The sequence below is a fragment of the Arvicola amphibius genome, chromosome 9 (genome assembly GCF_903992535.2).
Source record: "Arvicola amphibius chromosome 9, mArvAmp1.2, whole genome shotgun sequence".
Lineage (NCBI taxonomy): Eukaryota > Metazoa > Chordata > Mammalia > Rodentia > Cricetidae > Arvicola > Arvicola amphibius.
This window is the reverse complement of record NC_052055.2, coordinates 98934864-98948959: the sequence shown is the minus strand read 5'-3', so window position 1 is coordinate 98948959 and position 14096 is coordinate 98934864. Positions and strand designations below refer to the sequence as shown.

At 44.7% G+C, this 14096-nt stretch overlaps 1 protein-coding gene across 4 annotated transcripts in view; it reads left to right on the top strand.

Annotated features, from left to right (window-relative positions):
* Positions 1-14096, top strand: part of Uxs1 (UDP-glucuronate decarboxylase 1) — a 70467-nt gene that overhangs the window by 8864 nt on the left and 47507 nt on the right. For 2 of the 4 annotated variants that reach the window (XM_038343914.1, XM_038343916.1), the window contains exons 2-4: positions 10000-10027; positions 11827-11875; positions 12147-12190. In XM_038343914.1, the coding sequence (XP_038199842.1) occupies positions 10000-10027; positions 11827-11875; positions 12147-12190 (121 nt within the window). Of the gene's footprint in view, positions 1-9999; positions 10028-11811; positions 11876-12146; positions 12191-14096 lie in introns of all 4 variants that reach the window. The other 2 variants (XM_038343913.1, XM_038343915.1) reach the window with 1 other exon arrangement.

Below are 14096 nucleotides of genomic sequence, written 5' to 3'. Positions count from 1 at the left end.
GTCTTTCCATTCTGCAAATGTGACAGTTTTAAGAACACCACAGAGAACAGACAAGCGTCAAGGCAAGGAGCAGTCACTTAGGGCTGTGTCTTTTCAGATAGAGTGGTTTCATCTGTCCTTCAGGAAGTTGTAACTTGGGACAAGCCTTGCTCTTTCCCTTAGAAAATGAAGCGTCTATGCTCTCTGCTTTCCAGGGATATAATACTTAAAACTTACTCTGCAGAAAGGCCAGTGTGTGTAGAGAACATGGAAACAGACTGCTGGGGCAGGAGTTTCCTTGCAGGCTAGAAGGGCAGTGGAACCTCTCTTCAGAGTGCCTTTCAGATCTTTTGACCACTTTTTGTTGCTTGGATCTTTTTTTTTTTTCTTCCTGGTTTAGCTATTTTGAGTTTCTGTAACCAAAATAAATAAGTAAAGTAGAACAACAAGAGAAAACATTTGGCCTTCTTCAAACAGCCTGCTTTTCAGAGGGAGTCTGAATGTGCTAGGAAGAAAACCCATGCTGTCAGGGTGCTGAGACCTCGCAGTGCTATTCTGAGTATCTTTGAGCATTTTTATAGCATTTTCAGAAATGCAAACAGAACACGCCACTTCTCGTTGATGTAAATACTCTAGGTGCCTGGGTTTCATTTATGTTTTTATTTAAAGAAGTGAGCAGGCAGCTGGTTTATGTCAGCAGCAGCAGCAGATCGGAGGTGTGGGGGTGGCACAGCTCTAATCAAGAGAAAGAATTCAATACCTGGGCTGCCCATGGGAGCTAGTGGTAGGCAGGCCTTCTGGGATGGCCATGAACTCTGAGGGGTCCTCTGAAGGAGACTGCCAAGGTGGGATCTTTTCTGTTTTCCTCCTAGTTTCTTTGCGATTGTGTAGTTTGCTTCTGAGTCCCTCCTCCCTTTACTCCAGTGCACCTTAATTACTTACAGGTGGCGTACTCAGGTTCTGAATGTGGTGCAGGAGACCCCACCACCATCACCACACACAGTGAGGCATTCAGTGCCCTCTTCAGGCCCCCACTTGCCTGTGTTCTCCGCCCCATTCCCACACACTAGTACAGCTGCAGCAGTGGGTACTGAAGCAGGAGTGGTGGCCTCCTGGGTCACCTGGCTGTCCTACAGTGAGGAGTTGAGCTGTGGTCTGTTTTATAGATGGGGAAACTGAGGTGTACAACAGTTACATATTTTGCCCTGGTTTAATCTTGCAGTGAGTCTGTGCTGTGTCATACAGGGACCAAAAAAAAATTCCTATGACATTTTCCAGCTTTTAGGTTTATTCTTTGTTTAAACATTATGATAAAATACACATAATTTAAAATTTACCACTTTAGTGTTCTCTCTCTCTCTCTTTCTCTTTCTCTCTCTCTGTGTGTGTGTATCTGAGTATGCTAATATGTACTGTATCATGTTTCTCTCCCAGCCTGTGTTTTAAACATTTCTAAGTATATGATTCAGAAATGCCAAGTATATTTGTATATTTTATAACCTGTCCCCAGGATATTTTAATCTTCCCCATCTGATGCTGTGGATCAATTATATAGCTCCCCCAGCCTTCCCTCCAGCTCCTGATTTTTGTGCTTTCTATCATATGAATATGACCACAGTGGAAACTTCTTCATATATTCATACATTGTGTGTACACATGTGTATGTGCGTGTGTGTGTGAGCATGCACATGTGTGTATGTGAATGTATGTGTGTGCATAAATGTATGTGTGCATTGTGTGTCTATATGTGTGAGTGCTTAGTATTTTTACTTAGGCTCCTCCACATTGTAGCATGTATTAGAATTTCCTTCTTAAGTCTAAGTGATATTCCACTGTGTTTATCACTCTGTTTATTGTTCATCTGATCATAGGTACTCGGGTTGCTTCCACCTTCATACTGTTGAAAATGATGCTGCCTGGGTATAATAATAGCGCAAGGCCTTGCTTTCAATTCTTTTTATTAATTCTTTGAGAATTTCATACATGTATGCAACATATGTGATCATATTCACCTCCTATTCCTTCCTCTAATTTGTTTTTAAAACAGATTTATTTATTTTGTTGGTTGTATACACGATCTGACATGAGTGTGGTGGTCAGAGGATAACTTTCAGGAGTCTGTCCTCATTCTACCTTGTTTTAATAGCCTCTCTGGTAGTTTCTGTTGCTGTGCGGTATACTTCAGGCTAGCTGGCCCTTGAGCTTTCTGGTCAAGTTTTCTGTATAAGTGCTGGGAGCCAGCTTTCTGGTCAAGTTTTCTGTATAAGTGCTAGGATTATAGCTCTATGCCACCCCATCTGGCTTTTTAAAAGTGGATTCCGGGAGCTTTCATGGCAAGCAGTTTTACCTCCTGAGCCATCTCTCTGGTCCCTGTTCTTTGGTCTCTATACATAGAGCAGGTAGGTCCTATGGTAACTGTATTTTAAGTTTACTCCACAGCAGCCACACTGTGTTCTTCCCACCACTGAGCTGGAGACCCAGCCCACAGCTCGTTCTTCTCTCATAGCCGCCTTCCTCCTGGGCCCAAGGTAGGTGTGTAAGCTTTTCGTGAGACAAGTCCTGCAAGGAATGCTGCTTTGCTGCAGTTACTGATAGGATGCAGATAAGATGTGTGTGGGAGGGGTGTATATGTATTTGTGGGTTCCTATTAGAGACCAAACCAACCATGGGCTGATGATATTAAAAATGGTACTCCGCATGCAGAGCTTTTCTTCTGGTTAGTCCCTAAACAAAAGCATAAGCATAATATTACATAGTATTTGTATTGTAGGAAGTAGTGTAGAGGTGATTTCAAGTGTGTGTTAGGTTATATACAAATACAAGATGGGGGGGGTGGCGTGTGCACTTGTGACTTTTCCTTGCTGGAGAGGAGTCTTGGAGCCTTGGCAGCATGAGTGTCAGGGGTTAACTGGATTTGGCTGGATTGAATTGGGAGGCATTTTCCTTTCCACCTGTCCTTTTCTTATTGGTGGGAGATCCAGCAGCCTCCTGTCTTCCTTCATTGGACATTTGATGTGGCTGAAGAGGAGAGGGCTGCACACTGATGGCTTCCCCTGTGGAAAATAAGCCCTGAGTGCTTCCTCAGGTAGGGTACAGCCCACTGAGTATCATATTTGTGGACGGAGCGACAGGTGCAAATTGTGCCCCTGAGCGTTTGGTTTAGACCCCTTCCCCACATGCTGACCCTCTTTGGCCCCATGAACTCTGAAAGAAAAGACTGACTTAACCATTCAAAAATTTAAGGCAGCAACCCGACAAACAGGCTTGCTCTGTGTGGGGTCTCCAGGTACTGCCTTCCGTTGCTGTCTCTGTAGTTTGCACCCTCAAATGATGAGGCCCGATGGTACCAGAGCAATGGGAAGAGTAGTGCTTTAACAACTTTGCCTGGTCTGATGCTGGGGTACTGGGGAGAGTTTTCTACCTTTCTTGCTCTCTTTTTAACAACTCCATTTTTTCATAAGAAAATCTAAAGAGATAATACTCATTTCCGGGAAGGTATATTTCCATTCTTTGAGAAAAAAATACTGATACATTGTCCTTAGGGTCATCCTACATCCGTTTAACAAGCAAAAGCCAGAGAGATGGTGTGGTTGAATTTCCTGAAGCACCCAGGTCTCTGTTGGTAGCTGAGGTGCCTTGGAGAGAGTAACACTCCTTATCACTTCATGCTTGTTTGATAGTTGTGAAGTCAGCTGTCTGTTGTTTGCTTTAGAATTAGTTTCTCTCTGTAGCCCAGAAACTTGCTATACAGCCTGGCTGGCCACAAACTCACCGTCCTCCTGTCTCAGCCTCCTACGTGCTGTGATTATATGCATGACTCACCATACCTGGCTTGTCAAAGCAGTTTTGCTCTTTGGAGGTGAAAAGTTGTTAGGTGTTTTCTTTCCGTTTCTTCCTACTGTCTTCACCAAGTTCAGTGTTGTTCTGCAAACTCTGACTTGTAAAGATTGGGATCTGTTTGTGTTAGGAGGAGTTCCAGAGGACTTTGAGTGTGACACAAGATCCATGTGTGTCTTGCTGCAGATGGCAGCAGTGACTCTGTGGCAGAGATTTGCAGACAGCGAATTCCAACTCTGGGAACTAGCCACATCTGCTGTGAATGCCCACTCCCAGCAAGCTCTTCTGTCGGCCTGCTACTGTGGAGCGCCAGGCTCTTAGGGCAATTTGCAGCTGGATAGAAAGGTTCTGGCTTTATGGGAACCTTATGTGACCTTCTGGGATTTAGTTTTAGTTCACAATGTCAATATTCAAATAATCCAGTTTCTTCCCCTTCTGGCTAACCCACTTAGTTGCCCTCCCCATAGGTGTCTGAGTCATCCAAATAGATTTGTTTGCACCCCGCGTCTCTAAACAACATTGAGACACATTTAATGTGCTGGTGGCTTTAGACCATCAGCTTTTCTGTATTTGCCATCTTTATATGTGGAGGAAAGCTTTCTCTGCAGATCATATCCTATTCATCTGATGGTTGCACAGAACTCAGGTTCATTTACATCCTGCTGTCCTCATGAAGATGGAAAGCCTTTGCATAGGAGCATCAGCATGAGAGTTCTGCTCCTGCCGACTGGTTCTACAGCACCCAGGACTAGTAATAGAACCCTAGCTCAAAGCCTGCTCAGGGCTCCAAGATCCGCTGTTTTAAAGTTCTCCTTGCCATCCCTGCTAGTTAGAGTTCTCTAGAGGAGCAGCCCATAGAACACACACACACACACACACACACACACACACACACCATAGAATGCACTTACACATGTGTGCATGTACACATTTATTAGTAAAAGGCGAAAGATTTCTGCAATCTGAAGAGAGACCAGAGTATACACATTTATTAGAATGTAGTAGATCAGCTTTATCAATACTCTGGAAATAGTACAACAGTTGCATTATACCAGAGAAAGCCAAGAGTCTGGTATTTGCTCAGTTTGAAAGACTGGTGCCTCAGCAGTCCTGTCTATGCCAAAGACCTGGAAGATTCCTGGAGAGCTGCTTGTCCTCAGCCCATATTCAAAGGCAGGAAATGTTGGTTAAAATATCTGAGAAAGAATCAGCAGCAGCCACAAAGTAAATTAATTTGGTAGCAAGAGGCAAGGCCAACTGATCAAAAAGCAGGTGATTTTCTTTTTTCCATGGTTTATTTATCTAGGCTGCTGCCTGAAGGTGTTGCCTGCATTTGAGATGGGCCTTCCTACATCAGCCGAGGGCAATCAAGACAGTTCTCTGCTCAAACGATTTACACTTGTGGGAAATTGACATTTAAAAGCAGTCATTACACCGAGTTCATTCTTTGCTATTATAATCTAATTGTGTATGTGCAGGTAGTTAAGACAGGGACTGTCCTCCCTGTGTAGGTGAGGGCTCTTCAGTGGAACAGAGGAAGGACCCAAAAAGAGCATCTGAGGGGCCGGCTAGTCATGATCTGGGAAGGCCAGAGGCAGAGGAAGAAAGGATTGATGGCCCCTTGCGAAGAAAGTATTTGGTGTTGTGCGGTGCCCTGGAGATGAGACCAGAGAAGTGGTGGCCGAGCCTCATTGCAGCCTGCTCAGGGAATATGGGACAAGGGCATTCTGGGTTCACCTGTGTCCCGCATAGCCTGGGGCATTTGAATACTTGGTTTCCAGTTGGAAATTCTGTTTGAGGGATCTAGATGATGCAACCTCGTTAGAAGATGTACATCACTGCAAAGTCTTGTGCCACCTGTCGTTTGCTTTGTCTGCCTGGTGCTTATCGTAAAGGACATGAGCTCTCTGCGTAGCATGAAAACATGCTTTCCTTTTCCCTACCGTGATGGAACTCTTACCCTTCTGGAACTGTAGTCCCAAACAACCCCTTGTTCTGCGAGTTCCCTTGGTCATGGTCCTAGGCTGCAGTGATCATGTAGGACTTCGCTGTGCTGAGTGTAGGGAGGACTTTCACCAGCCAGCTGCCCTAGAATCCTGCACCGTAGCACTTGGGGATGGTGCAGAGCGAGCTGTCTCGGCATCTTCCTGCTTTCCATCCGAGAGACCCACTCGTATGGAGACGCAGATTGTTTGAGGGTGTGATGGAAGAAATCAGAAGGTACTCTGGGTTGGTGGCTGCTTGCCACAGTGGTAGTTAAATTAGAGCACAGATTTTGGAGGACATTCAAACCATAGCAGGAGAGCAGTAGGACTTGATGATGTAAGTTTGGGGGGTGTGGGCCACTGATAAGGGTTTTGTAACTGGGGTTCAAGACCTATCAGCAGGGGCTGTCCAGGGATTGAGACCTGCAGGGCAACAGCAGGGCCACAGTGAGGTCTGATATATCTTGCTGTGCCTGGGGATCCACCATTGTCGTGGGGAGTGGTCTCCATCCTTGGTGATCTCTCAGCACATACACAATCGACCTGGTCTGTGAGGGTAGAGAAGCTGCAGTGAGAGTGTGGGCAGCCCATCAACAAGGTTCCTGTTGCCTGGCCTTTAGGGCCTCAGCCCTGTCTGCAGTGGGAAGTGGAGAAGGGAAGCTGCCGTGCGTCTGCATATCTCCTCCCCTTTGGAATTTGAAGGATGAAAGACAGCATCTTCTCATTTGAACCATTTGGCTAATTAGACCAGAAGCCCATTGTTGCTATTATTACAAGGATAATGGATGTTCTTGTCTACTGGCGGGGGTTGGGGGGGAGGTAGGGGTGGTAATTACGCCACCTCAGAGCCCACAGCTTTTGCCTTGTTGGTGTTTTGAAGGTTTTTCAAGGCCCATCTTCCCCAGGAGCAGCTGATGTTTCATTGGGGGGGGGGGGTGTGTACAGTTAGGTTGTCAGCAGCCTGCTTCACTGTGTGGTCAGGATCTCCTCAGAACTGCTCCTATACACTCCCCTGTCTCAAGGCCTTCTGTCCCTGTGAATTGGTTGCTTCTGATGAGGGAAATGCTACAGTGGGCTGGTTGGAACGCAGCTCATGCCTGCTTCTGTTTGAGGGCTGGGACTGATGTCTGAACTTCTGTGAGTTAAAGGGGGTGACAAACCCAACCCTGCTCTGATTCAGGCTGTTTGATCATTTAATTACCATTACATTGTCTTGTGAACTTTGTGGGTGGGGCACTCAAAAGGGAGGTGAATCTTTCGTGTTTTCTAATGTCTGGCACTTTGGTTAGATTTGAGTTGGACAGCCACTGGGAAAACTCACCAGCACATGGCTCCTTGGCTAGCTTGGGAGCAACACAGTCCACGCTGGTTGCCAGTGTGTTCACAGTACTCCCCGCCCAGCCTTCTTCCACGGCGACTCAGAGCCACCAGGCTGGCTGTGCCCAGCTTCAGAAGTCACTTCTGATCTCCTGTGGTCAGAGTCTCGGAGAGGGACACAGAGCCACCCACCTTTGGGACAAGTATTTCAAATGCCATCTTGGAGTCCTTGTGTTGGTTTGAATGAGAATGGCCACCATAGGCTCATTTATTTGAGTACTTAGTCCCCAGTTGGTGGGGCTGTTTGGGAAGGACTGGGAGGTGTGGTCTTTATTGGAGGAGATTTGTCACTGAGAGTGGGCTTCGAGGTCAGACTGTCTTGCTCACTGTCTCTGCTTGTGGATCAGGATGTAACTCATCTGCGGCTCCAGCGCCATACTTGGTGCCATGCTCCCCGCCATTATGGTAATGGAATAAACCACTGGAACTAAGCCCCCAGTTAAATGCTTTCTCTTATTGGAGTTGTCTTGGCCGTGGTGTGTATTCACAGCCATGGAACAGTGACTGAGACAGCTGTGGTCTTAGTGCTGTGTCACACTTAGAGAACAATGACTAAGACAGTCCCTTTGTGTAAAAACATGATGACACCATGGAGCTTTGCTGGGAGCCCTTGGCTGATAGAGCTGTAGGTCATTTCAGTTCACTGAACTCACCCAGAAGAGCTAGAGACAAGCACGTGCCTGTCCAGTAGCAGAATCAGTACAGCAGTATTGTTCTGGAACTTTCTTTGCCAGTTATACTTGAAATGTGCTCAGGGCACTTTCCGTTTGTACTTTTTATTTTGACTATTTTCTAAATTGAAGTGTTCTGGGCCAGACCAACGAGTGGTGACAATAGCTGCCCGTTGTCCTGAACTGCAGAGTGGCCTTCACAGGGGAGTAGGCTTCCTGTCTACCGAGGACTTCCTTGAAGTTAGTATCACTCTGGAACATTGGCCGCATGGCATCAGGGTTGGGGGTTCGCTTAGGGGAGTTTTGAAAATGAGCACACTGCCTGCCATTCTTCTCGGAAGAAAGTGTTTAAGCGAACACCATCTAGGTACTGGTGGCTTACAGCAGTAATCTCAGCACTCAGGAGTTTGAGCTAGGATTGCCGCAGGTTCTTGTTGGCCTGGGCTGCAGAATAAGACCCCATTTAAAAAAACAAACCAAGCAAAGCAGAGTATTGTGGTGCACACCTTTAATCCCAGTACTTGGGAGGCAGAGGTGTGCAGATCTGTGAGTCTGGGGCCAGCCTGGTCTACTTAGTAAGGCTAGTCAGGTCTGCATACTGAGACCGAGTGGAAAAACGGGCAATAACAGAAATTTTAGGAATACTCTAATTTGTCTCTGTATTAGTTTCTCCCATTTCTTGTTTCCCACTAGTGAGCTAGTTCAGGTCCCCTTCCACCCCCTCCACCCTATTCCCAGTACTTTCCTCGTCCCCTCGGAGAAAACTGTCTTTTCTGCATCAGCTATATTCCCTTTCTTAATGAGATTTCTTGTGAGGGATGCTCTGGATACTGATCCTAGTCAGTATCTAATGGCAACAAGAAGATGCCTGAGCCCTTTGGATACTAACCTCAATGTCTCCCCAAGTTCAGTGTCCAACCCTGTCAGCAAGGACATTTGCACACGTTGTGTGTGGATTCCCCATGGCTGACAGGAAAGAGGCAGAGAGGACCGTGGGCAGAATGTCAGAACTGAACACTCACAGCAAAGGGGTCTATGAAATAGTCCGCTGCTCGGCAGTTTAAAGGGATTTTGCATAGTAGGTTCGTATCCCTTGTCCAAAATAACTGGGACCAGACATGTTTCAGATTCTAGAGGTTTTTATTTTATTTTTTAAAAATTATTTAATTTTATTTTATGTGTGTTGTGTGAGGGTGTCAGATCTCCTGGAACTGCAGTTACAGACATTTATGAGCTGCCATGTAGGTTCTGGAAGTTGAACCTGGGTCCTCTGGAAGAGCAACCAGTCCTCTTAACCAATGAGCCATCTCAGGTCCTCCAGAGTTTTTTAAAAAAGAGTATTTGCATGTCCCTGAGCTGTCTTGAGAAAGGAACTGACTCTAAACACAAAGTTCATTTGTTTCTTATACTTGCAACCTAAAGATAATTTATATAATATTCCAAATAATTTTGAGCATGAAACTGAATTTCATGGCATGGAATTTCCTGATTGTCATAGTATCAGACCAAGGCTCAGTTTCAGATTTGGGCACATTTCAGATACCAGATTCTGAATTAGAAATTGTCAACATTTTGATGTGTTTAGCTATCTATGATGCCACTGTCGGGTCAGGACAGATTCTCTGCAGTTCCTAGCGGGAACTGTGATCTGACACCTGGTAGATAGCCTGCTGGTCAGGTGTCTGTGCCCAGAGAGGGAGAGGGCTGACAAGTGTCTGCTGTAGAAGGAGGCAGGGAAGTGCTGAAGGAATGGATTCCCTGCCGAGGGCCACCACTCTGGCCCAGAGAGCTTCTCTGGGCTCCGCTGTATCATCATGCTTAGAGGAGAGCTGGGGTTGAACCCGGCCTCTTTAAGGTGTGCAATTCTTTGACTTCTGCTTTTTTTTTTTAAGGAATGAATCTTTCTTAAACCAGAATGTTAAGGACAAAATGCCAGAACTGCAGATGTACATAGGAATCTTATTTTCCACATTTTATAGTCTTGATTTTTCTGAAAACAGTATGTTTTATTGTCTTTGTGAATTCTTTTTTTTCAGTGAAAAAAAAGCATATAAAATTTTAAAAAGACATAAAAATTAAAATTTATCAGTTGGAATCACTGAATATTATAGGTTTAAATACTAATTTTTTTCTTCTCCTTTTTCTTGCAGCTGTTTGGGGCAACTTTGTTAACATGAGGTAATTATTTTTAATTGTTTGGGCATTGTGGTTGGGTTTTATAGAGTCGGTTGAAACTCATTTTGATCATGAGTATTTTGATCATTGAGTATTTTTGATAAAGCTGTTATGTTATTGCACATCCAGGTGCTTCATTTCTTCAATGGGTATTCTCAAGGGAGGCAAGGGATCTTAGAGTTTATCCCAGTGAAGTTCAGCTGGAAATGATGACCACTGTGTTGCCTGCCTCCCTCTGCCTCCCCCCACCCCCGTAGATGCACACAGTAGACACTAGCCTTTATTACTCGCATGCACAATGCATTCTGCGTGGCTTACGTGGGAACGTGGGGCCTTTTGCACAGCTCTTCCAGAAGAATGATGTCTAAGAAATCATGGTTACCTTTTTACCTCGGGGAGCCAGCTACAGCTTGAGCCTTCCCTACCTCTAAACTGCCTGAGACCAAAGACATTCAGATTATACAGGGTTTTTATTTTTTTCATGTTTTAGAATATTTATACATGTATAATGAAACATGGGATAGGACCCATGTTTAAACACCGAGTTTACTTGTGTTTCTTACACATACATAGCCTGAAAGTGACTTTATAGATACTTTTGGTCAGCCTGTGTTTTGACCCTGACTTGTCACCTGAGGTCAGCTGTGGAATTTTCTTGTTGGTGTCACCATGTTTCAGATTTCAGAGTATTTGGGATTTTAGTTGCTCGGATTTTCGGTTCAGGATGTTTGTCTGTACTAGATGTGGCTGTCTAGACCTCCTTCCTGTCTGGGCTAAGGCTTGTGGGACCCTCTAGCTTGAGTGTACATGTTTCCTTGCTGTTCCTATTTTGCTTTGTTTGTTTGGGGACAGAGTGTTACAATGTAACACAGGCTACCTTTGAATTTACAGTGTAGCTCAGGTTCCCTCAAGTCCATGATTCCCCCACCTCAGGCTCCCGACTGCTAGGATTATAGCCATTCATTATCAATCTGGCCTTTTAAAGTTTGTTTCTTAATAGGCAGTAGGGATTCTAGTAAGATTAAGAATCCTTGTGTAACATGTTTAAAAAAAAAAAAACAACACCTAAAAACCAACTGAAGAGTAACAAGCTTTCATTTTACAAGCAGGTTTGCTACAAAAGTGCATTTGTGTGCTTAGGGAGACTTTTGCTCCACTTTGTTATCTCCTGCTATCAGGAGACGGAGGAGTGCCACTGCTGTTCCTGATGGGGATGTTGGCATTGGGATCTTCAAGTTGCACACAAGAAACAAGCTGTCTTCCTCACCCCCAGCAGCCTCTTCTTGTGGAGTTGGTTTTGCCTGCAAAGCTGCTGAGGCTGTGTTGATCTGATTCCCACTGCCAGTGTGTCCCCTAACAAAGGCGGCTGTGTGTGGATGGGTGGGGTAGCCAGGTCTCTTTTAAAGGTACTCTGTTTTTCCTTGGAATAACTACAATTTTGTGTTAAATCCCTGAGAAAGTCCAGTAGACAAACACAGACTCCTATAGACATGCTACACCCTGCATCTTAAAATTTCTTGTTGGGTGTAACATGGAAGTAAGATTATTTAGTTTAATTGAACCAGTCTGTTGGGAGAAAAACATCCCAAGTGTTCATAGACCAGAGGAGATTGCCTCACACTCTTTCATTGTCCTCTTCTGTGCCCCCTGCTGGGGAGAGCTGGAAGTGTCGGTCAGTACTTGAGCAAGATGGGCAGAGGGTCTGTAGGTAAGATTTGCTTTGGGGTAATTGGTTCAGAAACAAATCTTGAAGGTGCGAAGTCTTCCAACTGATCTCAGTTCTGCAGCTTTCTGCTCAACAGGTCTCTCCAGGAAAACAGTGAACTAAAGCTTGAAAGCAAGATCGAAGAGGTTAGTATCTCTTCCGCTCTGCTCCTGGCCCATTCATATATCTGTCAACCTACCTTCCTTGTGGGGATGTGTGTGGGGGGGGGGGGGGGAATTCAGGCACCTTGATGCTGTTCGGTGCCTCTGCAAGCATCATTCTGTTTTGTATGGGGATTTTCTGCTTGTTGTCTGTAGACCATTTGCCCTATTAAAATCTGTTCCCTCCAGTGTTAAGCTAGGGCAAAAGTAATAGAAGGCCTGCTTGCTTTAAAACTGATTTCTGTTCTTGTTCCAGATTGTTGAACCATTAAGAGAGAAAATCAGAGATTTGGAAAAAAGGTATGCACCCTTTTTTGTTTTGACTTTAATAAAATGTCTTAGGTGAGTGACAGGAAATATCAGTGTTTAAAATGTTCATCTCAGTTGAGTTCATTGTATAAAAAAGTTAACGTGTGAACTTAGAGAATATAAAAAATTAAGGCATTCTCAAGAGAGACCATTTCCTTCCCTACGCAGCTAAGTGTTTAAAGTCAGAACATAACAGTGATGGTTGAGAAGCAGTCTGTCTGTGTTGTGCAGTCTCCTGGAGCTCAGTGTATCCTCACTGGCCTCGAGCCAAGCTCACAGTCCTCCTGCCTAGTTCTCCAGATTCTGGAATTACAAATCGTGCACTTCCACACCAGGTCCTTGATGTGGTGTTTTAAAATATTTAAAAACCCTTTGTCATTAAGGACGATTTCCTTTGAAAACAATAGAATTCCTTTAAGAAAACAAAAAGGGAGATTTTGTTTGTTTGTGATTTGAAGTTAATTTTTACTGTGGTTTTTGATAAAATCTTGACAAGAGATCTTAAGTTTTAAAAAATCCTTCTAAAGTAGCCGGGGAGCTACTTCGGTGGATAAAGTGCTTACCCTGTAAGAATGAAGCTGGTGTTAGGAACCCCAAACCCACATGGAAGCCCCATTCATGTGTATTTCCTGCAATGCTGGTGGGACAGTTGATCCTCCTGACTAATTTTTTGTTTTTGTTTTGTTTTTTTTTTTTTAGACTGCTTTTTCCCATGATCCAACCCCCAACCCCAACACACATGCCTTCTTGTCCCCACCCCACCTTCTCTCACTTTTTTGTTGTTATTTTTTGGTGATGCACTAAGTCCAGTTTCTCATGCCGACTGGAATGTTGTTCAGTCTTGTGCAGGTAACTGTAGCTGCCGTGAGTTCCTGGAGGCAGGAGCCATGTCACGTCCCCAGACAGTATTTCACAGCATCTCTTCTCATCTCTTTCTACCACTTCTGCAGTTCCAAAGAGCCTTGGGGTGTGACGTGGGTTGACACTTAACACTAAACACAAAACAGTCACTTGTTCTCAGCACTCTGTCAAATTATGAGTCTGCTCTTTAACTACTGCCTACTGTTAACAAAGGTGACTCTCGCCGAAGTCAAGAAAGCGCTAATCTAAGTGTGTGTGTGTGTGTGTGTGTGTGTGTGTGTGTGTGTGTGTGTGTCCATGAGGAGATATATGAATGTGTGTATATATATATATATGCTTATGTGTGTGTATATACATGTATGTATGTGTGTGTATATATATGTATGTATGTATGTATCACCCATGCATACATCCATGAGGTAGTTTGGCATTGTGTCTGTATAGTAAGTCAACAGTTGTATGTTCCTTCCTGAGACCTGGGACCTCCCCAGCGACAGCCTTTTGACCAGGTGTACAGCACCAAGCTTGAACTCCTTGCTGTGGAGTGCGCCTCAATCTAATCCAAAAGCAGTTAGCTTTCCTGCAACCTTCCTACCACTATAGCACTAGTGTGCACATCTGACTGCTGGTTGGTACTGTTGCTTTCTGGCTCTACCAGTGGAGACTTTCCTCTGCAGCGCTGGCACAGTGCCTTTTTTTCTCTATAAAGGTTAGCCAGCAAGGGCAAAGTTATCAGGCCAGTTCTAGTTCAGCAACCCAAGTGTCTTCTATCTTCAGTGGCAGTCTTGGCACCTGGTTATGGTGTAGTGGTGACAGCTTGTACTATTTGGGGTGCTGTGGGGCCTTCCTCATTAATAACACATAGGCATCAAGATTTTAATTAAGTAATCCATGATTGCTAGGAGCATCATTGTCCCTCCATGCAGGGCACCTGTATCAGTCAGCAGTGCTGTGATAAAAACCATTACCACGACAGCTTTAGGAAAGGAAGGGTGTCTTGGGCTTATGGTTCCAGAGGGATGAGTTCATGATGGCT